The 26653-nt window shown below is 44.5% G+C and overlaps 1 protein-coding gene across 1 annotated transcript; it reads left to right on the top strand.

The window, feature by feature from the left end:
• Positions 1 to 26081, top strand: LOC118428087 (acidic amino acid decarboxylase GADL1-like). Its single transcript, XM_035838056.1, has 13 exons — positions 1 to 77; positions 440 to 528; positions 4020 to 4110; positions 6851 to 6957; positions 8186 to 8301; positions 22099 to 22178; positions 22644 to 22698; positions 23059 to 23175; positions 23753 to 23896; positions 24203 to 24405; positions 24798 to 24852; positions 25218 to 25307; positions 25908 to 26081. Exons 1-13 carry the CDS (start codon positions 1 to 3, stop codon positions 26079 to 26081), a joined length of 1398 nt encoding a protein of 465 aa, XP_035693949.1.
• Positions 26082 to 26653: the final 572 nt, after the last annotated feature.

The following is a 26653-nucleotide window of genomic DNA, read 5'->3' as shown; positions in this document are numbered from 1 at the left end:
ATGGACAGTTCCATTTGCCAGTGTGAGACAGCATTCAGTACCATTGACAGTTCCATTTACCTGTGTGGGATAGTAACGTTTGTCTGTGCGGGACAACATTCACTACCAAGGACAGTTCCTCTAGCCTTTGTGGAGAGTACCAAAGGCGTTCCCGTTTGCCTGTGTGTGGTACAGTATTCAGTACCAAGGACAGTTCCTCTAGCCTGTTTGTGGACAGTGTTCAGTACCGAAGACGGTCCCGTTTGCCTGTTTCGGACATTGTTCAGCACCAGGGACGGTTCTTTTAGACAGTGTGCGAACTCGTTTAGTCTGTGTGCTAACAGTATTCAGTACACAGCTTTGTTAACTTGTGTGTAACAACATATTGTCTCAACCATCAGTAGATGTGACGAGTTGTATTACCCATACGTTAAGATAATGAACGATTATTCCCTTCCAGGATAGACCTGGAGTTGCGGGACGATCCAGAGCCTCACGAGTCTCTCCTGGACCATTGCAAGAAAACCATCCAGCACAGCGTCAAAACGGGTAGGACAATCCCTTCGCTTTTTGATGCCAGGCTACTGTGATTAAATGCTTCTTCTCTAGTTCCATACAACAAAAATACAACCAATGAAAAAGTGGGGCACTCTCGAGTTTTAAATAGTTTAAATTGATGCTACCACAGATGTATCTTTTGGCAAGTAGGTTTTTCTGTCTTCGGTACTAACGACAGGGTAGGCAGCGTTGACGTTGTTAGTGTTTAGTACCAAGGACAGGGTAGGTAACTGTAGTGTACTTAGTGTTCAGTATCTAGGACTGGAAAGGTAGCAGTAGCGGTATGGTTAGCGTTCAGTACCAAGGGCGGGGTAGGTAACTGTAGTGTGATTGGTTTTCAGTACCAAGGACAGGGCATTCAGCGGTTAGTGTTGTGGGCTTAGTTGCCCAAGCTTACAGAGCCAAAGAAACCAAGAACGGGGTAAGTAGCTATGGCGTGGTTAGTGTTCAGTGCCAAGGGCAGGCTAGGTATCTGTGGTGTATTTAGTTAGTACTATTATAGTTGGTAGGGAGAGTATAGCAGCCTTCGTAAACTAACTAAGATAGCACTGCGCAGACAAAAAAATCACACAAAAAAATCCCAAAAAACAACTCTTGATTGACCATGCAATTGTATTTTTTCGTGAATTTATTGACTCGATGTCATTCTAATAATTTCCACCATGTCACATTCTGATGTTGATCGATAACATATATGTCAAGGTCAATGTTACCTTAAAATAAAACCAGTTCAGCTGTAATCGCGTGACCTGATTTCCCTGTACAGTGTAGGCGGAGTCTCTTCCCTCTCTCTCTGATGGAATGTCATTAGATGTTAAGTTTGTCCTCAGGGACCGTGTCTGGCGCTGGCGCCAGGGGCGGGGTTTGTAGAGCTCCGTCTGGCCGCAGCGTGCGTGCAAGAACAATTCTAGCCTCCATAGCAGGCTCTCTGGGGCGTTTTCCCTTTTCCCTTTTTTTCTCCTTTTCTTGGGTCATAATACACTTATGCTGTCCATTTCTTTTTGTACTGGGTTGCGTGACGGGGTCGGTAGTCAAGCGACCCAGAAATGACCAGCTAAGTGTATCATGAGCCAAGAAAAGATGGGAAAATGCCCCAGAGAGCCTGCTATGGAGGCTTGGACCGTCCCATGTTGTCTACTGCTACTAGGAAAATGTATTGTGTTTGTAAAACATTCGATCTAATTTCTGGGTGAGGAAATGTTGTAGAACGTTTTTCAACATCTCCTCGTCATTTTGTACCTCTGTCTGGCTGCAGTTTGCGTGCAGGACCGTCCCATGGTGTCTACTGCTAAGGCCTAGGACAAAAATCGTTGGGTTTTCAACATTTTCGATATGATATCTGGGTGATGAAAGCGTTGTAGAAACATTTCCCACCATATTCTCGTCATTTTTCGTCGCAATAGAAAGCTAAGCTTGTACAATGTGCCTCTATATAATAAAAATGTCTCTTCGCCCGGAGTATTAAAAAAGAGAATCTCTATCTAACGTTACCGACCTAATTTTTTCTCGGTTGAAATATGAAACATGACATTCATTTCAATAGACCTAACATGGAATCCAGACTATTCCTCAGGGAATATTTGCCATTCCGTCAGGTAAAATCAGCGGGTGGGCTTAGTTGCGCAGGCTTACATAGCTGAAGAAGCCAAGACTACAGCCTACGGAAAGACTTGTGACCAGGTTAATGCAAGAGCGTCAGCTACAAATCCTGTGCACCTGCAGATGGTATTTCTAACATATGCGCATTCCAACGTTTTTAGTAAAGCTGGCTTTGCCTAGCCACCCGGAGGTCTCCCTTTTTTGCAAAAAAAAGGTTTAAAACCATTACATGCCCTCTGCAAAACGTAAAAGAAACGAGTTGACGTATGGAGGGTGTTTAAAACGGCAATGCGTAGTTAAGCTATTGGTCACGCACAGAAACACGCAGGCAACCTTCACTTTCAGTTTCTAAGAAGCTGTTTCAATTTCGTTTTATCTACGTACAGCCAGGCAGTCTCCAACTGTCGGAGGTCTTACCCGGACTTTAACACCACACGTCGCTAAAAGCTTTTGAAGGAACAGCCGCATTGCCCTGTTTTACAACACGTGCATGAATACACGGGGGAGTAAGAGACCGAAATGGAACATCGCCATAAAATCTCTGTCAAAAACCTGAGTTACAAGCATGCAACCTAAATATGCCGCGAGACACGAAGAGGGGGCTAAAAGTGAAGAATGGAAAAAGAGAGAAGGAGAAAGAGAAAAAAGAAAAGGAAGATGAAAATAAGGAAAGAAAAAGATAGAAAAACGACAAAAGAATAAGTAAAGTGGGGAGGTAGGAACATTAGTAAAGCTACTTGATCTCAACATTTGGTATTCTACTTGTGTATATAACGTCGAAGTTGAAGGTTACACAAGCAGTGTATCTTGTATGTAGAATAATGTTAGTAAGCGGCACCTTTGATCTGCACATAATTCTCTTGAACACAACAAAGTTTTCATCGATTTCTTGCCACCATAACAACATTTGGTGATATGATCGGATATGGACAAGGTTGGCCACGGTCCAAAACAGATTACATGTTGATATACTGCGATTTAGATCAGCTTATAGCTTGGTAAGTTCTTTGACCCGGTCAGGTTTTGCCTTTTTACTGATGGCTGGCAAAGGCATTAACAGTAACAAAGCGATTCTTGGATTGATAATGTTCCTCGAAAATTGCCAAGGACACTCGATAAAGAATTAAGATAGTGAAAAATGAGATCCCAAACACGTATTTTTTTTTTATTATGCCAAATTTACAGCGGACATGATATCAATGCCCAGCTTTCCTGTCTTAAAAGCTAAAGAGTTGGTCTCCTTTGTATGGTCTCTCTCTCTTCTAGAATGGTTTTGAACTGTTCACATTGCTGATATCTGTATCTGTATCTATATAGCCGGTATAACCGCCCTTCGGCGTAATACACCAGCTTTGCAAGCTTGCATGAGCTGTGCTACTGGATCATGACTACTCACTTCTTGATAGTACTATTTTATAATTCATCAGTTGTTTCCATTTTCTTATGTTGTGTAGCTTACTCCATCCACCAACATGAAATTAACGGAGCGGCAATACTTCAAAAGTGACACGACGATATTAAACATTAATTTCAATGCCGCCTCCCCCCTCAGGTCACCCGATGTTCCTGTATCAGCCTTTTTTTAAGCGATGGACCGTTCTCTTGTTGTGTCGTCTTCCTATCCCATCCACCTACATGGTGGCAATACTTCAAAAGTGACACGACGATATATAAAACATTAATGACCTTGTCTCCCCCTGCCGCCCCCCTCCCTCAGGTCATGGTTTTCCTGAATCAGAAGTTCCTGAATCAGCTGGACCATTTTCTTATGTTGTGTCGTCTTCCCATCCCATCCACCTACAGGGTGGCAATACCTCAAAAGTGACACGGCGATAAAAAATAATAACAGACGTGTCTCCCCCTGCCGCCCTCCTCCCCCTCAGGTCACCCGATGTTCCTGAATCAGCTATACCAGGGGATGGACCCGTACGGACTGGCGGGACAATTTGTCAGCGACTCCCTCAATACCAACCTGTGAGTATCTCTACGTAAAATCATTGTCACACATTCAGAAACGAACCTGCCCACTACTTTGCTCCCGCCCACTCCCTGAGGCTTTAATAGGTCCCATTTCCGAAACGGGGCCCGGCCGGGATGTTTGCGGAACGAAAAATAAAAGTGTTTACAAAGGAATATACACAAATTATGCTCCTGACTATTATTTTTTGCGTTCTGTGTGTTTTGTTGCCTTACTTATGATATTTTTTGTTCCCAAAAGCTACCCGACCGGGCCCCGTATTGGGCATTGAGACCTAGGCCTAACCAAGGTCGGCGATGGGTTGGAGTTGAGCCATACTTCCAATTTTCCAAGTATCCTATTACACCATTCCCGCTCTACATTCTGCCTCTCTGTAACATTCACAAACTGCGAACACACACCAAGACAAACAAACAAACACAGCAGGTGATCACAATCCCTCCGTTTAAATGAATGTTGATAGCAGGTTTAGAAACCCTTCTATCCCTGATAGAGGATCCAGGAGAGATAATCATTGGGAAAGTTGCCGCCTCTTCTTTCCCTGTCCCCGTCCCACGGGAGGAAAATGCGTTGTCAACAGGGCAGACGGTAACCTCAAGTTCGTGTCACTTCCTGGACGGCATCAATATCCCCCCTTCTGTCTGTCGGCGGGAGAACCTTACATCCCTTCTTAACTTCATTAGCTCGGATTTGCGTCAAATTTGGGGACATTTGGAAGACGTGGACGTCACGAGGCTTACGTCTGTCTCATCACTTCCGCGCTGACTCACGACATGCCGCCATTATGGCTCACTCTCACAGGCGGGAGCACTCTGCTGACGTCACGGCCAGCTATTTTCTGTCGCTTCTCAGTTAGAGCTCTTGATCTCCTTATATAATCATAAATCTCCTGATATCTGTTGATGAGATATTTTCTTCTTCACGATTTCCTAGACGCATGAAAATACATGAGTTCCACGACCTCATGCCTTCAGCATTACACCGAGTTATTTTCTGTCGCTTCTCAGTTAGATCTCTTCATCTCCTTATATAATCATAAATCTCCCCATCTGATGATAACATATTTTCTTCTTCACGATTTCCTAGACACAGAAAAAACATGAGTTCTACGACCTCATGCCTTCCACAGAAGATAGTTACTATCTAACGTTTCCATCCAAAAATTAAGACCATAGCTTGTCCAGAACACAGAGAAAGCACAACCGTTCTGTTGCAGTACCAGAAAAGCCACCAGGGGGCCCAAATCACTTCTTTGATAGGACAAGACCTAACCGCATTTCAAAATGTCATGACAATCCAACAATAAATTCTTGAGACATGCTGTTCAACATATATAAATTATCATTCCTTCGTTTGTTTGTGGACATATCATAAAACGTTTTAAGACTGGAATTCGGCGATTTTAAACGTTTCTAGATCTCGATGTGCCTTAGAGATTGGGGAAATTGAGGAGAAAAACACTCCAATTTGTTTTATTTTATGCAAGCTATATCGACTACCACACTGCCGTGGTACAATGCTAAGAATCCGTGAGCACATCTTTCCGTATTTTGGAGTTGTGCTTTTCTTCCTGGGTTGACTAAATCACTTTAGAAGTTAATTTTATGATTGCTGTTTGCCCAGTGATTTCCCAAACGTCACCCACCTGTTGCGGGGGAGGGGGTGCTTTCCTAATCTCCGTTGCTACCTCGTGAGAAATAGAAGTACAGTAGAAGCCAGTTAATTGCACTACGGATTAACGCACACTTCTGTTAACTGCACGGAATCCCAAACGGGTGCGGTCCATCTAGATAACTTGGTATTATTGCACCAGCCGGCTAATTGAACGAAATTCATTGGCAAATAGACCGTGCATTTCAGCGGCTTCTACTGTACTGCTTGTGTGTGTGTGTGTGTGTGTGTCTGTGTGTGTGTGTGTCTGTGCGTCTGTGTGTGTGTCTGTGTGCGTGTGTGTCTATGTGTTTATGTGTGTGTGTGTGTGTGTGTGCGTGCGTGTGTGTGTGTGTGTGTGTGTGTGTACCCTGACGCAAAGATACCTATACCTATATCACCTTAAGTCTCCACAACATTCAATACGGGAGTCTATTCTTTATCGTACAGATACATTCACTTTTATTCCATCAAAGATCCCATGTCAAATTGTGCCGGTTCCTTTTTTCACCATGTTTACCTATTTATACCAACAATCCTTCTCGGAGCTCTCAACTTGTCAGAAAGACACGCATAATTAATTCGTTAATTCCTTTAATCTATAGCTATCTTCTGATGAGTTATTTGATTTGTATCGCCTGATATGTACAATAGATTGCGTCGATTTCCAGGAAGACATTAATGAATATGAATCTTTCTGAGAACTAGATTTAATTACTCATAATTTTGGCAAACATGATTGATAGATGATAGATATGATGTTTCATTACCTTTGCCAAGAACGTTATGCTTACAGTACCGTTTGTGAACAGCATCAATCGAGAAGCTGTAGATGGATGTGCATAATTTTGGGTGTGTGGCTATAGATATGTCAATAAGTTCGAATATAGGCCCCTGGCGGCTTTCAGAAAATCGGCTTTTTGTTGCTCATATTTTTGAACATGCTGTGGTAATGAACTTTGCATCTCATATAGCTCTTTTTGTTGGGAAGAAGTTGTGTTTGTTTTGGACTGGCAGAAGCATTTTCGGTGGAGATTTTGGAAGAGGTTGATGAATTGTTCTAACATGTCTTTTCGTTTCTAATAGGCATACCTTTGAAGCGGCGCCCGTCTTCGTGCTGATGGAACAGGAAGTGGTCAGGAAGGTCTGCAGCCTGATTGGCTGGCCCGCGGGAGATGGCCTTATGGGTGCAGGTAAACTCAGGAAATAGATAATACGGAGGTTGGGACGGTTGGGGGGATTCATAAGATTCGTATAGCGCATAATCTCTAATCTCCAAGCAGATTCCCGTTGGCATAAGATATTATCAAAGCTGGCCAAGGAGTATAGCCGGCAAAAGGAGGTCAGCTTTGATACTATTTTATGCCACCGGAAACTGTGTGGAGATTACATTCTCTACATATGTACTACGGCCGCGTGGCGCGTTGGTACACCCGATCCCTCGATCTCGGAAGTTAAGCAACGCGCGGTCCGGATAGTGCTTGGATGGGGGACCAACCAAGGACGTCCGGATTGCTGTAGCCTCACGAAGTTTTCCACGAAATCGTCTTCCGGGAGGGACGTAAAACGGGGGTCCCGTGCTCGAGGAGGTGCCTCGACCACGTTAAATAGCCTCATTACTCATACTTTGGGTACCTACTGGCTGGCAAAATACACCAGATGATGATATGTGTACTCACCCAGTCAGAAGGATCACTTTTTCATGGTTATTTGTCCTCTCTATCTTGGTATTCTTTGGCCAGGGACTGGTCTATACGGGAAAGCAATCAGCACCAACCAACTGCGATCTTCAAGCAAGGTGGTTGTCCCTCTTTCAACCTCCTTGCTTCAAGTTAAAAGTTGAATGACCTCCTTGGTTGAGCCACTCCTCTCCTGGCTCATCTGGATTAAGCCTCGGCCATAGTGATTAAAACTTCTTCAGAATCAATACTCGTATAACCCGTATCGAACGGCGCGAATAGCGCGCTAGTCACAGGATAATGAACTTCGTCTGGTGGACGTGACAGTAATCCCATCTCTAATTCAAACACTGCAGACAATCGGGAAAAGTTGAACAGTAATTTCCAACACGAAAATTGGACTTACCCAATAGATAGCACCCGTGACTTGGCGAGCATGGATCATAAGTTACAGGAAGTCTATGGCGCCCACCGTCTCTGGTAAGGGATGGTTGGAAGGCTCTTCCATAGACTTCCTGAAACTTATGATCCACTGCTCATCGAGTCACATGTGCTATCTGCATACCGTGACGTCACAGAAGACTGGAGCTATTCAGTCGAAAATTGGGGAAATTCTAATTACTAGAGTTTAGGCTACATACATAAAGGCAAAAGGAAACTTGAGAGAACGGTAGGCGCTAGGCAATGTTACTGAAATGATAGAAAAGATGTAGAATTCCCAGATTCGCTCCTTTTCTCCCAGGCGGTTCTATGCTGAATATGTTCGGTATCAACCTGGCCAGACACAAGTACTTTCCCGACCTGAAGAAGACCGGGATGCACGGTGGGCCGAGACTGGTGCTCCTCACGTCAGCCGAGGTAACGTCTAGATATCTGTTTGTCTGTTTGTTTGTTTGTTTGTATTTACCTCCGTGCTTTATTCATAAATACATAAGCAATGTTTCCAGAGCGCCATACAAGATCGTTGACACATGTACACCGCATATTAGAGTCATTTGAGGTTGTTTGAGGTCGTTTGAGGTGTTTAGGCAGACCCTGAAACTTATACGGCATCAAAATTGTTCGACTGCAAATATGACTACGCCGTGCGCCAACGTGTTGGAATATTCCCAAGTGTTGAATTTTGTGATTCCACTACTACTTTCAACGTGTTTGCAATAACGGTGCTGACGAGAGCTGCATGTTCAAGTGTTGCGTTCGCACGTTCAAAACGACGTTTTTTTATGAAATTGGATCGCGGTCTTCACGAAAATGAGAAGTTCGTGCAGTCTTCATGTCCATATGTGAGCTATGACGTCACGTATGACGTCAGTTGTGGAGTAAAGCGCCTCCGTGTGATCTATAATGTCTCCTCCCACTCTGCTTCTTCCGACAAGAACACATACTAAAACTTGATGCACGCACGATGGATGAGGCCACAGTAATTACATTTAATGGATGGCATCTTCTGCAGACTGAAAATCTAATGCAGGCGGTCAAAATAATAACAAGACGGGACAAGATGTCTTGATCTTCAAAATTGATACCGTGAAAGTTGGGGCTAGACAATGAACGTTATGGCAAAACACGGCATTTGTACAGCCAACACGCGTCTTTTATTCCTGTACGTATTCAAGAAGTGTCACTTACAGTATACTCAAGGCTACCGCTCTAGTGTCATTTATACAACAAGAGCCAACAACCAACCAATTTGTGATCATAGTTGTCCCAAGTATGAGATGCCGAAACCGGAAATTCCGATGCAATAACGTAGAAAGCCGCCATAGGGCCTGCAATCTAATCGTTTCTTCCTTTTGTCAACCCCTACTACATATCAAATATCATCAAAAGCAATCCACGACTTATGGACTGAAAGACAGACGATCAGACACACAAGCAGACACACGCACACGAAAACATTTTTGGCGAAGGTAGTTCCTGTACTTATCTCACTTTAACAACAACACTCTTGTATACTTTACTAATGTCACTTCTACACTCAAGGCTACCACATGACATATTTTCGAACTTTTAAAAATTTACTCAGGGTTCACCGCAAAACAAGGCTCATGGAGCCACTCAAGCGTTTTGGGTTGCAATACGGCATTGGAAAGAAAGATGTCTGTTAACTTTCGGATCTATTTGTCATGTTGACCAACGCCGGATAGGAACGAAATTTCTTTTCTTTCTTTCGAGATAAGGCAAAAGCCAATGCGCTCGCTGTCATCCACAAAACTTCCTTGCTGTGGCTAATGTCGAAATAAGACCATAACATTCATCCCAGTAGTACTCTCAGCCGTTACTGTGACGTCACACGCTAGGAAGTACGTTTATAACGTACGTATGTTTTATGGGGTAGAACTTCTTTCTCAACAAACGTACGGAAATAGATCCCCGGAGTAAAAGCCCATCTACCAGTCGAGGCGCGATATGGAGTCTCCACTTCCTATACATTTGCAACGTCGCAAGAGTTTATCTTGAATTTATGAGGTAACTGTTAGAAATGTGTTCCAGAAAAATGCAAAATTAGCATGGGTACCATTCGGATAGTAGTTTGCTCCGACGTTTATTATACACTATATACAGTCGCTTCTTGCTCCGCTTTTTATTGTACACTATTTACCGTAGCTTTTCTGTAGCAGAAGCGAACACTGGAGCGAACAACTACCGGATGGTACCGTAAAGGTTTAACTATCTGGAAAAACAACGTTATATTTGTAATTGCAAAATCGCATGCACAGTACAGGGTTTACACGTCCAGTCAAATTTAAAGCTTTTGGCAGTGACTATGAACATGTATGTGTGGCTTATAGTCAGAATATTTGGGTATAGGGCTGGGTACCGGTACAGAAAATTCAGGTCCAGGTCCGGTTCAGGTCCAGAGGATCAGGTCCAGGTCCGGACCTGAACCTGGACCTGATTCAATATGACTCATATCAATGGTCCATTTCACTACAAAGAAATCTGTTTGGTAAAGTATTAGACTTACACTGGCGTTTTAAAATCCTACAACGCTAACTGCACCTGTACGATTGACTGTAAACCTTGGTAGAAATTACTATAAACTCTACTCTACTTCACTCTTGTCATTTTCTTCCAACTGCAAGCGCCAAAACGTGTGAATGCCTGATCAAATAATATGTTAATTTTCTAATCGGTCCAACATCCGGTTCACCTAATTTTTTCAGGTCCGGTTTTTCTGGACCGGTCCAATAAGAAAAACCGGTTTTGTACCGGTACGCTGTACCGATACCCAGCCCTATTTGGGTAGCTTCTAACGACGGAAAGGCGAACCCATGAGTAGCACGCTGATACGGACTTATTGTGCTTAATTGCACAGTCTATTTGCCAGCGTATTTCGTGCAGTTATCCGACTGGTGCAATAATACGAAGTTATCCAACTAGATATAGACTGCACCGGTTTGTGATTTAGGGATTCCGTGCAGTTAACAGAAGTGTGCGTTAATCCGTTATGCAATTAACTGGCTTCTACGTACTATGGGCGCGGACATTGGGCTAGGACGCGATATATTGAGTCTCCCATTTCGTCCGAATGTCTATTCTTAACTATTGTCTGCGGTCCACAAGTCCCATCAATCACCGCGGCTTCCGGTGATGTGGGCGTCACCGTCACGCTATCCAACCGTTTTTCATATTTCACAGGGTTAGAGTGTCAAGAGTAAAACGTGCACTGAAAGCTATTCTCGGAGCTGTACTAGATCTAGTTTCTTGATACGGCCTCCCTTTACAAGGCCATTCCATCTTGGGGATTGTTATCTTCGCTGTGCAGGACACTCTGCTGTTATCTGGTCCTTGGGTCTGAAGAGTTCTGTGTGTCGACTAGATAAGGAACGAAGTTGGAGTCCATCTTTAAGGGATTGACCAGTGCACATGTTAAGTGCCTGCATATTTCTGTAATCAATCCTTACACAGGGTGGCTTACACGTATGATGGTTCGGAGGGGTAAGTAAGGTGGGGCAGTCATCCTCAACCGAGATGAAGCAAGGTGCATTTTCGTCTACTAGTAGCAAGTTAGTAGTGCCTAGCCTCCTTCTCAGCCGAGTTTCGGAGCGGTAGTGTCTCTTTTTCTGGGGAAGCTCTGGTTTGCGATTTAGGTTCTCTAATCCGGGGAAGGGAGTTGGCCAACAGAAAGAGTTTAGAATCGCGAATCAGCGCTCCGCCCTAAAAAGAAACACTGCCGCTCCGAAAGTCTGCGAAGGTAGCTTACATATAGTGCGACTCGCGTTTGCAGCTACGTTAGGTCACCCCTACTCCTCTAAGAAAGTGTGTTGGGTTCTTGAACGTGCTCTTGATCTTTGACACCTAAAGCTAAAGCCTGATGAATCTATCCCACATATGAGAGAAACAACATGTAGTTGTTCCCTTTTCATCGGATATCCTCCATCGATATCTAATTTATATTTACGACCCATAGGAGAACAAGAAGATGTAAATTTAGAATGTCAAAACCATAATTTTTTTGAAAAATTGGTTGCGATAACCTCAGCAGTGGTGGCCTACTCCAACACGGTACCCCAGGCTTTGCCTTCCATCTGAGTGGACCTAGCCAAAGCTAGGTACTCATTTTCATCTGAGTCGTTTAATGAGGAAATATGTGTAAAGTGTATTTTCCAATGGCACAACGTTGTGGCATGTCAGGGATTCGAAAACAATGTGGCATGCTAAGCAGGCAACCCTTACCACAGCACCACCATTCAACATTCAGACAGACCCAACGTCTCCACTCAATATCATTTTTATTTTATTTTTATTTTTTTTTTGTATTTCCTTTCGGACAGACGAGGACAATGTGGCACTGCACTCAAGTTTTGTAACTTATATCAACAGTGCCACATACACGGTCAGAGAGAAGGTAAGGGTAGTCTTTTACCTCCCCGACCGAAGTCAGGTACCCATTTTTACACCTAGGTGAAGATAGGAAGGTCATGTAAAGTGCCTTTCCCAAGGGCACAACGTCGGGGGCACTGCGGGGATCGAACTCAGGACCTATAGATTCCGATCCGAACGCTCTACCAGTTACACCACGCCCGACGAAATTTTATTTTTCAATTTATTAGAGACTCACAGAGAAATAGGATCATCCACAGGATCGTAGGATGTTCCTATACACGACCGGAACCTCCAGCGGAGTACAAGTGATGATAGTAATATCTGTAGATTTAAGACCATACAGCTGATACCTACCAAATTCTTGAAACATACTACTTGCTATCATAGCACCCATGAAATCATGGAAGTACAGATAATACTGATTTGAATGTAGAGGTAGCCGGAAAAAATGTAGCGTGCAATGACAGACCACACCCAGTAGAACCGTAGCAATGGGCCCAGGCACACACCGGCTGCACGACGAAGTGAGTGGAGAAAAGCGTCGGCCGACGTACAGTGCCTTGCTTCGGTGAAAGCAACGCTACGACATCAGATCATTTCTGTCAATTTCAATCAGTGGCAATGTCTTTCCGTCATATTGACAATTAAAGATGCAAGATCTACATTTTTCTTATTGCACGCGCTTTTGTCAACTCATTATGTCCCCATGGTTGAAACATACTCATGTACAACAGTACAAGGATCAAATTCAACACAGTGCGGAAACCTACGGTATCCTTCGCTCCTGCTATGTTTTCAGCAAGGGTCCTGTATCGAGCAAGTCCTCTAGTCCTCGGTAGTAAGGGATTGTGCTTCTGAACCCGGCGTTCACGAGTTCGAATCCCGTTCGTTGACTGACTCTAACCCGATTGTTACGCCATTGTCATAACTAAAAACGTACGGTTGCAGTCCATAAAACCATGTGCCTGATAGAATGGAACTTGAAGCCGAAGCTGAAGCTTATCTAAAGCTTCACTTCTAAAAAAAAAGCTAGGACACTCCCTTATACATTGTTCTTGAAAACGCTGTACATAGCGAATATCGTTTTTGTCACGGCTATAGCCGGCTAGCGAATCAAGATATTTTTCATTAAGCTAAACTGTTTTAGACACAAGTCCATTTGCAAAGTTGCCACAGGTTAACGTTGACAGCAGCCGCGACAGTCGACACAAAATCCAGGGCGTCAGCTCACACTGTACATTCGGACACAGTAGTCAGTATAACCATCAAATCAATAATCCCTTCCTGGAAAATGTGATTCCTGGAATTCCTAGCAAAGTCAAACTGTCCTACGCGTTTCACAGGGAAATCCTCCTGGCGGAAAGTGGGCACATAGCTTGCAAGTGAACGTCCGGCCGTCACCTCCACAAAAAAGCGCTCGCAAAAGTGGCAAACTTTGAAAAGAACCTAACTTCCTCCGCTGAGATTGTTCCCGTTCTCCTGAGTGTAGCACTGATCCTCCCTCTCTTCGTTAGGGTGATGGCTAGTTTTCTCTTCTTGATTGCAAACCACGCTGAAATCTTAGAACGTCGGACCCTTCTCGCTTTCCTTTCAAGTTCTCAAACGGTGTCTTGAAAATCCCTGGCTTTCCGTCTCGCATTTCTGCCCACACGCGCCGGTCCAATCAATGCGGCACGGAGCACCCTCGTCACGCCCTGTTTTCCGGCTCTACTTCTCTCCTAATGATCGCCCAAACTTCCCGCCGCCGCCTACACTGCGCGGGGTTTTTGCGGATGCGTCCCCACGTGTGCGCCGTCATTACGTATTCCGGTGGCCGCTTCGCAGTTCTCTTTGCATTTCCCCCTCGGGCGTAAGCTCGGTCGGGCCGCGACGGCGCAGAGCCAGCCGTGTCAGGAATACGGTACCGGTGGCCCCGCAATGACATGCCTTACACGTCCGTAACAACCCCCCTATTGATCTCCCTAGTCTCACAATCCTCGTTACATGTCCATCTGTGACGTCATCGCCATGGCAACCGCGCGTGAGCCGAATGTGCGGAGTGTGGCCGTGCATGTAGTTAAATTTTATCAGGACTTGAGAAGACGGATACTGGAGCGGTTTGTATCCCTCTTCCCAGACGCGTACTTCGATCGCTGGAAGATCTATAGCTCGGAGTGTAAGTTTGGGGCACTTGTTTTATTGCCTAAATGCGAGGCTCAGCCAATACTTAATCCCTGAGCAGATGCGGAGGAGGGCTGCCGTTTGTTATGCCTCCTCCCGGTGTCCCTCTGAGAGAAGGCAAACCGCCATAAAACTTGACCAGAAGTAAGGCGTTATAAATCTTATAACGCCGTCTCCTTGAGGTGGTATATCTCACTGCACTTGGGGCACCGGTGCGGCACTGCGGGGTTTGTTCACTGCTGCACTGTTATGTTATTTTTGCCGATTTTTATACTAGTAATTCAAATATTACGTAATACGGAAAAGTCTGACTTAGAAGACTTCAAAATGCACGAAACGTAAGAAAATTCGTTCTTTATCTCCGAAATTCGTTGAGTAATCTGAAATACCCCGCAGTGCCTCACCGGTGCCCCAAGTGCAGTGAGATACCACCTTTAGAGGTTCGTGGCCAACACGCGCCCTGTCCTACTCAGTCAGAAGATAGAAAATTCTGACGGATCATAAAATGGCGGGAATTACTCCCGTGGGTGCGACCTGCGACTAGGGGCGCGGGATGAGACGGATGTCGCGTTGAATTCGTTGCCCCTGCCGAATATTTGACCCAACACTGCTTTGGGGTTTCCTGTATTCCCGAGTGGGCATAAAAAGGGCTTCACACACATCGAGCATTGTGAATTTCAAGTGTGAATTAAATTTTGGGAAGAGGGGTTGCGTCGTGGAGTCTTAACCCTGCCCCTGACCTAACCCAGACCCTACCTCTAAACCTAACCCTACTACTAACACTAAGCCTAACTCTAACTCCAAACTTAACCCTGCCCCTAACACTAAGCCTAGTCCTACCTATAATGCTTATTTCGACCCTACCCCTGAATTTAACCCTAACCCTAACCCCAACCCTATCCCTAAACCTAACCCTAACCCTAACCCTTACCCTTACCCTTACCCTCAGCCTAACTCCACGCACGCGTACTACCCAAGGGTCCAAAAATCAGACGGAGTAAGAATTTGGCGCGACCCCGGTGCCAAACCTCGTCGCGCGCACCCCTCTCACACACGACATTAGTCTACCCGTGTGGAAATTGCTCCTAATCCAAGACGAACTCCTCCTGGCCGATTGGAGTCTCAGAGGGACCAAAGGAGGACATCTTGTCAGATGAAGCCAGGCTTGGCGCGCTTCGATTCATTCGAGGACGAGATCAAGTGCTTATTGGTTCGGGGGTTGGTTAAAAACTCTCATGGACTCCTTTATGGTATTTTAAATGGGTACTTAACAGCAGAAGCGAGTATTATGGTTCAGTAAATGATATTTTTCTGTATTCAAAAATACAATAATGCTATATTTCTAACTTGACGACTTGACATTGAATTTGGACTAGGCAGTAGCTTTATTACAGCAGCAATATTCTGATATCGGAGCCTCCAGACGTATTACAGCCAGAAGCAACATAACGAAAACAACAGTTGGTCTAAATTTTTCCCTTCTTACTCTCTTGCCACAGTATAGATGGTTTTAAACAGCTTTCGTCAAAAGGAAAGTTCTCGAAGGTATCAATTTTTCGTAAAAATGGATACCCTCAAATCTCAGTCGTACTAATTTTACTTTTGGTACATACAGTTACAAATTCTACCGCAAAAGAACAAAAACGGTCTTTGCATACAGGGTTGTAAAATAAAGGCATGATACAAGATTGACAATATCGATGATGACACCAAGTTATTTGGTAGCCTTTGCTAATTGACTCTATCTAATGCCTGCTGATTGGCCGATTTTGCGCCAGCCCGACACAAATGTTTGTGCAATCCAAGCAGAAAGTTTTGCGTGTATTAGCTGTCCCCAGACAGACGGTATAAAGGCGACACGTCGCTGATTTGTTCCCTTGCGGCCCAGTGAGCACAGTTAGCTTGCAGAGTGCATCCTTCCTCTATAACATTTCCACACACATTACAGTAATAAAGGTCCGAATCGCGGCCTAATGTGGACATGTTCGCCGTGCTCGCACTGCAAAATGGGCCATAGTAAAGCAAACGTCGTTATTTTGTGACAGAGATATCTTAGGGGGAAGAAGTTAGTCGTCAAATTTTCTTGATAAGGAGTTCCTAGTTCGTTCCATTTGCTACAAATCTTTGTTACGCGGAATTGTAATGTCCGAGACCATATTCATTCTCATTTCTCAAGGGCGTTTCCATCCGTCACTCGTTCCACCTTCCTTCTAGAGGGCATCCTGTCCAACATACAAACCTGTATTGTCTCCATTCAATATGTAACGTTACGAAGAGGTTATGCCCAAGACAAGGGAGGGAATGTTTCTAGAGGCCATATTTTTACTGTACCTCTATTGAAAATTGCTGGTACTGGTTGATTTTCTGACTATGCCATAAGTTGTGTAGCAAAACGATATACATGTACCTAATTTCCAAGCGGACGTTAGAGTTATTTACAACAGATGCATTCATGCAGGATGCCCTGTAAATTCGTAGTTTTGGGGCGTGGCTGTACTCCAAATGTAAATGTAATTCAAACATAACATCACGCATCACGGCGCTCGTGTACAGTCTCACTTGTGAGGTATAACTGACGTCTGAAATTGGAGACGCCCTATGCAAACCATCCAATGGTGATCATGTTAATGACTTTGGAGTCATTTGGAGAGCAAAGGGACAGAGTTGATAAGAGAAAGAAGAGTGAGATGGATAGGGCACATCTGGAGAATAAAGGAGAGCATGGCATCAAGAAAACCACACGTGCACAGGAGAAGCAGAGGAAGACCAAAACTGACAAGGCAATCCAATGTAGAGAAATACGTGCAAACAATACGGAGATCCTAGCCACAGCTAAGAAGAATGCAAAAAACTGGACACTCTGGAAGAAACAAATGCGGTCCTAGGTGCCACAGAAGGAGATCTATGGTTTAAGAACAATGGAGTAGCGGAGAGACACTACTGGAGTTGTACAGTAGAAGTGCAAAGTCACCGTCAATTCAGCACCAAGGGCATGCACCAACACTAGTGCAGTTCTGTGGTAAGCTGCGGACTGGGGCAAAGAATCTCGCTTTTCGGTTGCTAGCAGTACAACATGACCTCGCCACGGATCAGGGGTATCCCTGCGCGTATGAATACGTGTGTTGGGTTCTTTCACGTACAGAGGTTTTACGCCCGAAGCTTCCACTGTATACAGGACCACCGGCTTTACATCCCCAATTGGATAGGACTGATTTTAGTTACATCGTCCTCATAAATGCACAGTCACACCGTTTTCAGAACCATGGCCGTGTAGTGGGTTCACGTATAGAGGTTTGACGTATGAAGATCCTACTGTACACAGGACCGCCGACTTCACATCCCCAATTGGATAGGATTAGTTTTAGTTACACCGTCCTCATAAATGCACAGTCACACAGTTTTAACCACCACGGACGTGTGGTGGGTTCTTTCACGTACAAAGGTTTTACGCCCGACGGTCCCAGTGTACTCGGGACCGCCTGTTTTACATCCCCAATCGGATAGGACTGATTTTAGTTACACCGTCCTTATAAATGCACAGTCACGCCACTTTCAGGACCATGGCCGTGTAGTGGGTTCTTTTACGTACAGAGGTTTGACGCCCGAAAGAACGTCGGTTTTACATCCACATTCGAAAGGACTAGTTTTATTTACACCGTCGTCATAAATGCACAGTCACACAGTTTTCAGAACCATGGACGTGTAGTGGGTTCTTTCCCGTGCAAAGGTTTGACGCCCAAAGCTCCCACTGTACATGGGATAATCCCAGCTTTACATTCCCATTCGAAGTCACTAATTTTAGTTACACCGTCCTCATAGATCTCATAAATGCACAGTCACAGCGGTTTTAGCACTGTGGACGTGCACCGGTTGCCGCCTTCCCTCCCCTCGCTCGCACACACATATGTGATTACCTCAGTCGATCCGCCGTGTAACGCTTCAAATTCTCACGTCGATACGTTTTTATTTGGCGATTTGCACGGCCAGTGGAAGCAAAAATTGCCCTTAATTTGGGATCCATTCCACCGGCAGAGATATGAAAGGATGTCTAGTTTTGTAAGATTTCGCCGAGACAAATTGTTATCCGTGCCGCGCTGCCTATATCAGTACAGTCACGATCTTGTATTCGGAACATGCGCCACAATAAATGCTGCATCAAGTGACTGTGCATTTGCTTCGACGCGTCTGAGCGCATAGCTTACTCGTGAGACCGTGTATTAACAAGAGGCAGCTGTAGAAGTTTAAAAGGTGGCGGTTTGAAAATTGCTATTTCCTCAGATATCGTTAGAGAGACGAACGAAACGTGACCTATTCCAACGTGCAATTCTGCCCAACAATACAGCAGATGTCGATAGTAACTAATGGTATGATGCATAGTAGTAGAGATGTCCCTGTAGCGCAACTGGTAGCTAGCAGCCTCACATCTGAGCTACTGGTTTCAATTAGCTGGAAAATGAGAGACCCCGGTTCAATCCTGGGTAGGGCATCTCTGTTGGGGCTGCGGAAGTGACGCAAATGGGGTCTCGTTTACGTTCGAGTGCGTTATTATTCATTAATGGGGAAGGACACTACCAAATCTCCCTGCAAGAATATACCACGGCCTGCTACTGAAACAGAAAGAAAACATGTTACCTTATGTGCCACTAGGCATTGCAAGAGTCTCAAAAAGGGAGAACGAACGATAATACAGTATATTCTGTACATCACAACGAGTTCCACATAACTCGTTGTGACGTAAGTGACATCTACAATGACGTAACTGACTTTGTTGAAGATGATCCAAACACAGTTTCAAAGCATCAAAGATTAGCGTTGTTTGTAATTTTGGTTAGCACCGTTCGTAACATATATTTTCTGTATCACAGGGTTGTTTTGACTTCTAACAGCATTTTATAAAAGAACCCTATGCCATCGCAAATGAAATGATGCAGATGTGCTTAGAAAATGAAATTCAGAACTTTGACGGCCGGGCCTTTTCAGACGCTGCAAGCAAATCGTAAAGATAGTTAGTCAATACAAAATTTTCTCTGTATTTTAAAAAAGAAACCAATAAGATTTCAAATAGAGTGGTGCAGACAGACAGACAGGGAGAAAAATCAGAATATATCCACGCTTTTTCTAACGCTGCAAGCAAGTCACGTCAGTGGATTTTATCGCATGTTGTGACGATAACGTCAGAATGGTTGCATGTTTCTCAAAGTATAAATACCAACATTTCAAATAAACTGGCCCAGACAGCCAAACAGAGTACGAATTCAGAATAAAGCCACGCCTTTTCAGACGCTGCAAGCAAGTCACGTTGTGGCCTTTATCGAACGTTCCTTTGGCTGTGAAGTCAGAATAGTTGCATTTTTCCAAAGTACAAATAAATGTCAACATTTCAAATAAACTGACGCCCAGACAGCCAGACAGAACACGAATTCAGAACAAAGCCACGCCTTTTCTGACGCTGCAAGCAAGTCACGTTGTGGGCTTTATTGAACGCTGTTTGGGCTGTAAAGTTAACGTCAGATTAGTTGCATGTGTCCCAAAGTATAACGTGAAAAATGCCAACATTTCAAATAAACTGGTCTAGACAGACAGAACACGAATTCAGACCAAAGCCACTCCTTTTCAGACGCTGCAGGCAAGTCACGTTCAGTCCTTTATCGCAGGGTGTCTCCGCCACACTATCGGCGCATCTGTAATCGCCGTGCAAGCGAGGCCGGACCCTTATCGGTCTCTCGACAGCAGCACGGGGCTTTGCGAACGGCAATGCTCTCGTAAATTTGCCAACACCATAGCCAGGCAGGGAACGCACGATGGTAGATCTGATACACGCGGATAGTCTGGAGTGATGGTATACTAGTAGTAATACGTAACGCCACATGATGAAAGTGTGCGACTATCCCGTAGTTTTGTTCTGTCCTGTAGCCAGGCAGGGAACGCACGATGGTAGATCTGATATCAAGCGGATAGTCTGGAGTGATGGTATACTAGTAGTAATACGTAACGCCACATGATAGTGTGCGACTATATCCCATAGTTTCTTGTCATAGCCAGGCAGGGAACGCACGATGGTAGATCTAATATCAAGCGGATAGTCTGGAGTGATGGTATAGTAATACGTAACGCCACATGATGATAGTGTGCGACTATATCCCGTAGTTTTGTTCTGTCCTGTAGCCAGGCAGGGAACTCACGATGGTAGATCTGATATCAAGCGGATAGTCTGGAGTGATGGTGTAGTAATACGTAACGCCACATGATGATAGTGTGCGACTATATCCCATAGTTTCTTGTCATAGCCAGGCAGGGAACACACGAGGGTAAATATGATATCAAGCGGATAGTCTGGACTCTGGAGTGATGGTATGACATTAATAAGTAACGCCACATGGTGATAGTGTGCGACTATCCCATAGTTTCTTGTTCTACCCTATGGCGTGCGTAGTCCGGGGCTAATGACCCTGCCTCTTGGCGTCCCCAGAAGTCTTGAGTTCACCCGACATGCACTCTACTGGAAAGGGGGGCGTTGTGCCGTGGTCTACGATTTGTCTGTACTATATATGTCACCAGGAGTGCTGCATCGGTAGCAATCACTGGATCACACATGTACGACTAGAATTATATGTATCTCTTTTCTTTGCTCAAACAACCACCATCTTCGTCGTTACGCAAGACGTTGGTAATAAGTTACAGTTTAGGTAACAACAAAGCCACATATCCGCCATACAAGTGTCTGAATGCAGCATGCGTCACTCGCGGCATTTACTGTCCTATTTCGGGCGCTACCTGTGCGTGACGTGCGTCACTTCTGTCATGTCGTGTTGGCGTGGCTCCGTCAGAAGACGGCCGAGACGTAAATCAAGGGATGTCCCGGGTAGTGGTGGTGGGTATTCGCTGCGATACTTTCACCATTTGCAAAGTGAGCATGCTGTCTTACTCCACTATATATGGCACTAGGACCGTGGCTTCGTGGTAGTGGCGATGGGCTGGTATGTCACAGCACTTATAATAGGGATAAAAGGAAAATAATAGAGGGGTTGTTGATTGCGTTACACAAGAAAATTAAAGAATCATGCGGTACCAGTGTAAAACCCTACCCACTTGAGTTCTGCCGGCCAAAATAGGTCAGTCGGGAGCATGTACACACAAACACTCACACACACACACACACACACACACACTCACACACTCCACGTGCACACTCACACTCACACATACGAGCACACCAGATACCTCATTCAGCACTGAACAGTTATAAAGAAGCTATTGATTTGAATTTCACCCAAAAAGGACCAGCTTAAACCGTCTGAAGTCACGCTGAACGACCGGCTTAACGTAACTTAACGGGCACCAATCCAAAAATCTAAGATTCAGACATGCGCGAACCATTGAATTCACCGGCACATCAGGCTATCGATCGACCATACAGCCTGACCATTGCCGTGTAAGACTCTCTGCACTGCTGCTGTTCTCTTAGATAAACCGTGTGCGTACGGACAAGGATGGCATCTACTTATAACCTGTATCTCGCACTTGGGTTGATTTAAGACTTGTTACCCCCGGAAAAAGGTTCACCTCCAGCTGGGGTATTTTGGTTTGTAAACCGTGTGTTACGTTACTAGATGCTGTAAGAACAGTCGACCTTTCCTAATATGGCGTTTTGCCCTTCCCCCTCAGAGCCACTACTCCATGACGAAGGGCGCGGGGTTTCTTGGGATCGGAACTGACAACGTCATCAAGGTCAAGTGTGACGAAAGGTCAGTGCTCTTTGGCCTGACGTCATCATGCCTGACGACAGGTTGTTGGCAGGAATTCGATAGCTCGGTCACAGATCATCAATCACTTTTGAGTACCTCTTTATTCAGACTAGGAGATTTGTTCGTTGGGTTTTTGAAGACGAGTATCTTCAAAGCTAGTGACAGACATGTGTTTAGACGATAGTGGCTGCTGTGATATCTTATACTTCAGATGCACTGCAGCAAATGATGAAGGGATGAATAAAACGATGTGATGTGTGTTGCACGATTTTTTTGTCGTCAAAAAGTAGGGCAGGTTTGTCGATAGTGAAGAACCCTCGGTCGGCTGTCAAAACCTATCTTGAGAGGTCATTTTTCGCGCACCAATAAATCTGACGGTGGAATGCCTTCAATCAAGTTTGTAGGTTATGAATTACGGCTGTTGTATTGATATTTTGTTGCTACTTTTCATGCATGTTCCAACAGGGGGCAGATGTTACCGGAGGAACTGGATAAAGCGATCGAAGACGCCAAATCTCAGGTAATAGCGAACGTCGTCATTTCACGTTCGCTCTGAACGTTACGTTTTCGGGAGGGTGGTTACTTTTGTAATTCATGGACGTCACAAGGCATCTGTTGATGGGTTGTTATGAACTTTGGTAAATGATTCAATTTTAGTCGCTCTTGCATGGTACTGTAGTGAAACGCCCAGTTCTTGTATCACGTAAGGTGGACATACAGATATAATTTTAATTGGTAGATAGATGACACAAGTTTGGGCCTCCTAGGAGCTCTCTTTGGGCGTTTTATGTCGTCTGTTGGTTATAAATGTTAATAGTGACATAGGTGGGGTTACCACATACGTATTGAGATACCACCTTTACGTTGATCTGTGTTGCAGGGTTCCGTGCCGTTCTGTGTGAACGCCACCAGCGGCACCACGGTTACCGGAGGGTACGACCCGCTGGGCGCCATCGCAGACGTCTGTCAGAAGCACCGGCTCTGGCTGCACGTGGATGTGAGTACCGCCAGGGGGCGCCAGCAAAGTGATCTCGCTCTTCTTTTTCAAATACACTGTATAAGGTTATACAAGACCGATTCCCCTATTTCATACAATTCTGTAGAAAAATTCATTTTCCGAATGCAACTAGGCAAACCATCCTTCATAAAACATATCCTACTTATCCTACTTATATCTACATTTTTACACCTTCCCTGTTCTTAAAACATGTGTAGACGAATTTACAGAGTTCTTCTATTACCTCGTAGCAAGCTGTTGACGTTAGTTATTTGAACAAGTCTTCATTTGTTAGGTGTGCATATTTCTGGTTTAAAGGTGCAGCATTAACAAAGGTATGACGTAAATCTTTGTACAGTGAACATCAAAACAGAATTAGAACATGAAAAGACGGGACAGTTTACAAGGAGAGACTCATAGTCTCCAAGCAGACCCTACGGTGCCTTAGAAATAGTATCAAAGCTGTTTGACTCCCTTTGGCCGGCTATACTCCTTTGCCAGCTTTGATACTATCTCTTTAGGCACCGTAGGGTCTGCTTGAAGACTAGAGACTCAGACTGACATTCATTTTCCTCAGGCTGCCTGGGGAGGCTCCGTGCTGACCTCGCGGAAACACCGAGGGCTGATGGCGGGGGTGGAGCGGGCGGACTCGCTGCTGTGGAACCCGCACAAGATGCTGTCCCTCCCGCTGCAGTGCTCAGTTTTCGTCACCAGGGAACAGGTAGGGTGACTTTGTGTATTGCTACGGTCACAATTGCAGAGAGAGGTCCCTATGGTAGCTTTAACGGATCGTTTTTTGCACTTTCGGACGTGACCCCTACCCCTATGTGGTTCCGTGGAATCCGGCTACCGAGCTAATTTGGGGCTCTGCCGGGTCCCAAGATTATTTAAAAACTCGCAGTTAAAATCAAGCCTGGAGGAGCTTCAGACAGGTCTTAGCCTCACGCGTCAAATCTCTGTGTTTTCCCCTTTTTACAACTATTATTGTAATTTACATCTAACACCAACTGTGTCTGATGCCGCCCAGGGCCTCCTGAAAGCAGCCCACGCGTCCGGCGCCACCTATTTGTTCCAGAAGGACAAGATTTCCTACGACGCCAGCTATGACGTCGGTGACAAGAGCATACAGTGCGGCAGGAAGACGGACCCGATGAAGTTCTGGCTCTCCTGGAAGGCACACGGCACCAGGGGTTTCGAACAACACGTGGACTACGTCTTTGAGCTGGCACAGTCAGTGCACACCTTTTACATTCCCCTTCCAGACTCCCTCGACTGCTGAAAAAAAAAACGTATATATTGCCCAAAATGAAATAAACTGGAATTTTCCGGATGAGCTATTCGGGCATTGAGTTACAAGTTGCTACCGTTTTCCTTCATGTACCTACGATTGGATAGTATTTCCTATGCTCCAAAAGATAAAGTTTAGAGAAATCACAAGCGTACGTTGTGTAGCTATACAATACATTGCAGTTAAAAAGTAGTCTCTCATCTTACCATATCAGACCTTCAATGGAGTGAGCTTGTTCATGTTTTTCATGAGACATTTGTAGCTAAGCATCCTTGCTGTTTATGATACATAGGTAATTGTCTAAGGTTTTACTAATTTCTGTCTACTTTTCCAGGTACCTGTATGACAAGCTGATCAGTAGGAAAGACTTTAAGATGGTGCTTCCAGGGGTAAGCATATAACAGTTACCGTCGTCGGATTGTTTTTCAGCGTGCAAGTTTTCGTTTTCATCGCGCTTTAATCTTGTTGCATGTGTCAGCATCTTGTGTGATGTGACAGTGGCATAACAACATATGTGTTCTTCGACCTATTTCCAAGATCAAAATGGACCACTTGCATGCGTGCATTAATAGTCATGCGGATGCTGTTTTCCGTATAAACTTTGCTAAATGTGTCGACTCCCTGTCTTCACTGTACGAAGACTGTACCAAGCTAGAATAAGATGGATACCAGCACAGACTGTTCCTGTTTATGAAAAGAAAACGGGTGTTGGAGCAGAAATATCATAACTTTTGCTTTCCCCCATATGTTCCAGCCCAACTGCACGAACGTGTGTTTTTGGTACATACCACCTAGCCTGCAGGGGATGCCAGAGGGACCAGAATTTACTAAGAAACTGGATCAGGTCAGGCCCTGTCCATGTCTTGTTTTGTAACTGCCCTTGACTTTGTTGCCTTTGATACATCAGATTACGTTTCTACCTATTCTTACGCTACCTGTCGTTTCCCCTTTGAACTGCACTGGATGTTTGGACTTGGTGGCATCGTAAGTACGTTATATCGGTTCCTTCAATGTGATGAAGAGAAAAGAATATTGGTTGGACGGCACATGGAGGGCATAAGTTAAAACTTACACGAATGCGTACGAATTACTACGAAACCCAAACTTCATGAAATTTAAGAAAACAGTAAATGACAGTATACTAGCTATTAGTGACGGTACTTTTGTCTCTCTCTATATATATATAGTTGTGAGACTGTCTAAGACTAACTTAAACGTAATGGACAATGTATGAAAATGATGACTGTAAGACTAACTTAAACGTTGTGGGCAATGTCTCAAAATGATGATTAATAAGAATAAACCTTCTATCAGATGATATATGACGTTTGGGGAGTATTGGACTAGCAGACACAGAAAAAAATAGTACACCTACCGATGCCTAGTTGCATTTCAAACTTAAAGAAATTACGACGTAACGTTTGTATGATTTCCTGGCTTTCAGGTGGCACCAGTCATCAAGGACCGTATGACCAAAAATGGCAATATGATGGTCCAGTACCAGCCGCTAGATGGCGTGCCTAACTTCTTCCGCCTAGTTCTGGCCAATACCGAGACGACACGTCAGGACCTCGACTTCTTCGTGGAGGAAATCGAACGTCTTGGGGCGGACCTGTAGAGATTGTGGTCTTATAGTTTGAAACGTTTGGCAAAGAGTACAGCATAAAATATCCAATTGTGCCTTGAAATCCAAGCATGACATGAAGGAAGTGCAATAATGAGATGAGTAATTGTGGTATGAATGTAATTGCAATCGAGGTCGGTGTCCAAGCCTACATGTCCAACTAGCAGTTCAGCCAATGATAGCATGGCAATCGCGGTTTGACCGTTAAGAGTGTGCAGTTATTTGATAGACATGCAGCCATTGGTCGAACTGCTAATTACCATGTTTTCATTGGTTGAACTGCTAATTGTGATAGACAGTTAGGATTGGTCTATTGAGACGAGTTATGTACGTAGTTACGTATTGTGTTTTCTGACTTCAGTTCGATTCTTGATTTTCATTTAACCAAGGTTAAGAAATGCTCGATTTAAGCCATGACTGTATTAAGAGTGGTACTGTAACTATTGTAATGTTTTGTAATTGTAAAGTAATGAAGAAGACAAACAAATTACCAGGAAGAAACATGAAAGGTCCAAACACCAAATTAATTAGAAGAGAGACCTGCCTGTCAAAATGATATGAAGAAC

This window comes from Branchiostoma floridae, chromosome 12 (genome assembly GCF_000003815.2).
Source record: "Branchiostoma floridae strain S238N-H82 chromosome 12, Bfl_VNyyK, whole genome shotgun sequence".
Classification (NCBI taxonomy): domain Eukaryota; kingdom Metazoa; phylum Chordata; class Leptocardii; order Amphioxiformes; family Branchiostomatidae; genus Branchiostoma; species Branchiostoma floridae.
Note: the sequence above shows the minus strand (reverse complement) of the source record. Positions and strands in the feature narration are given on the sequence as shown.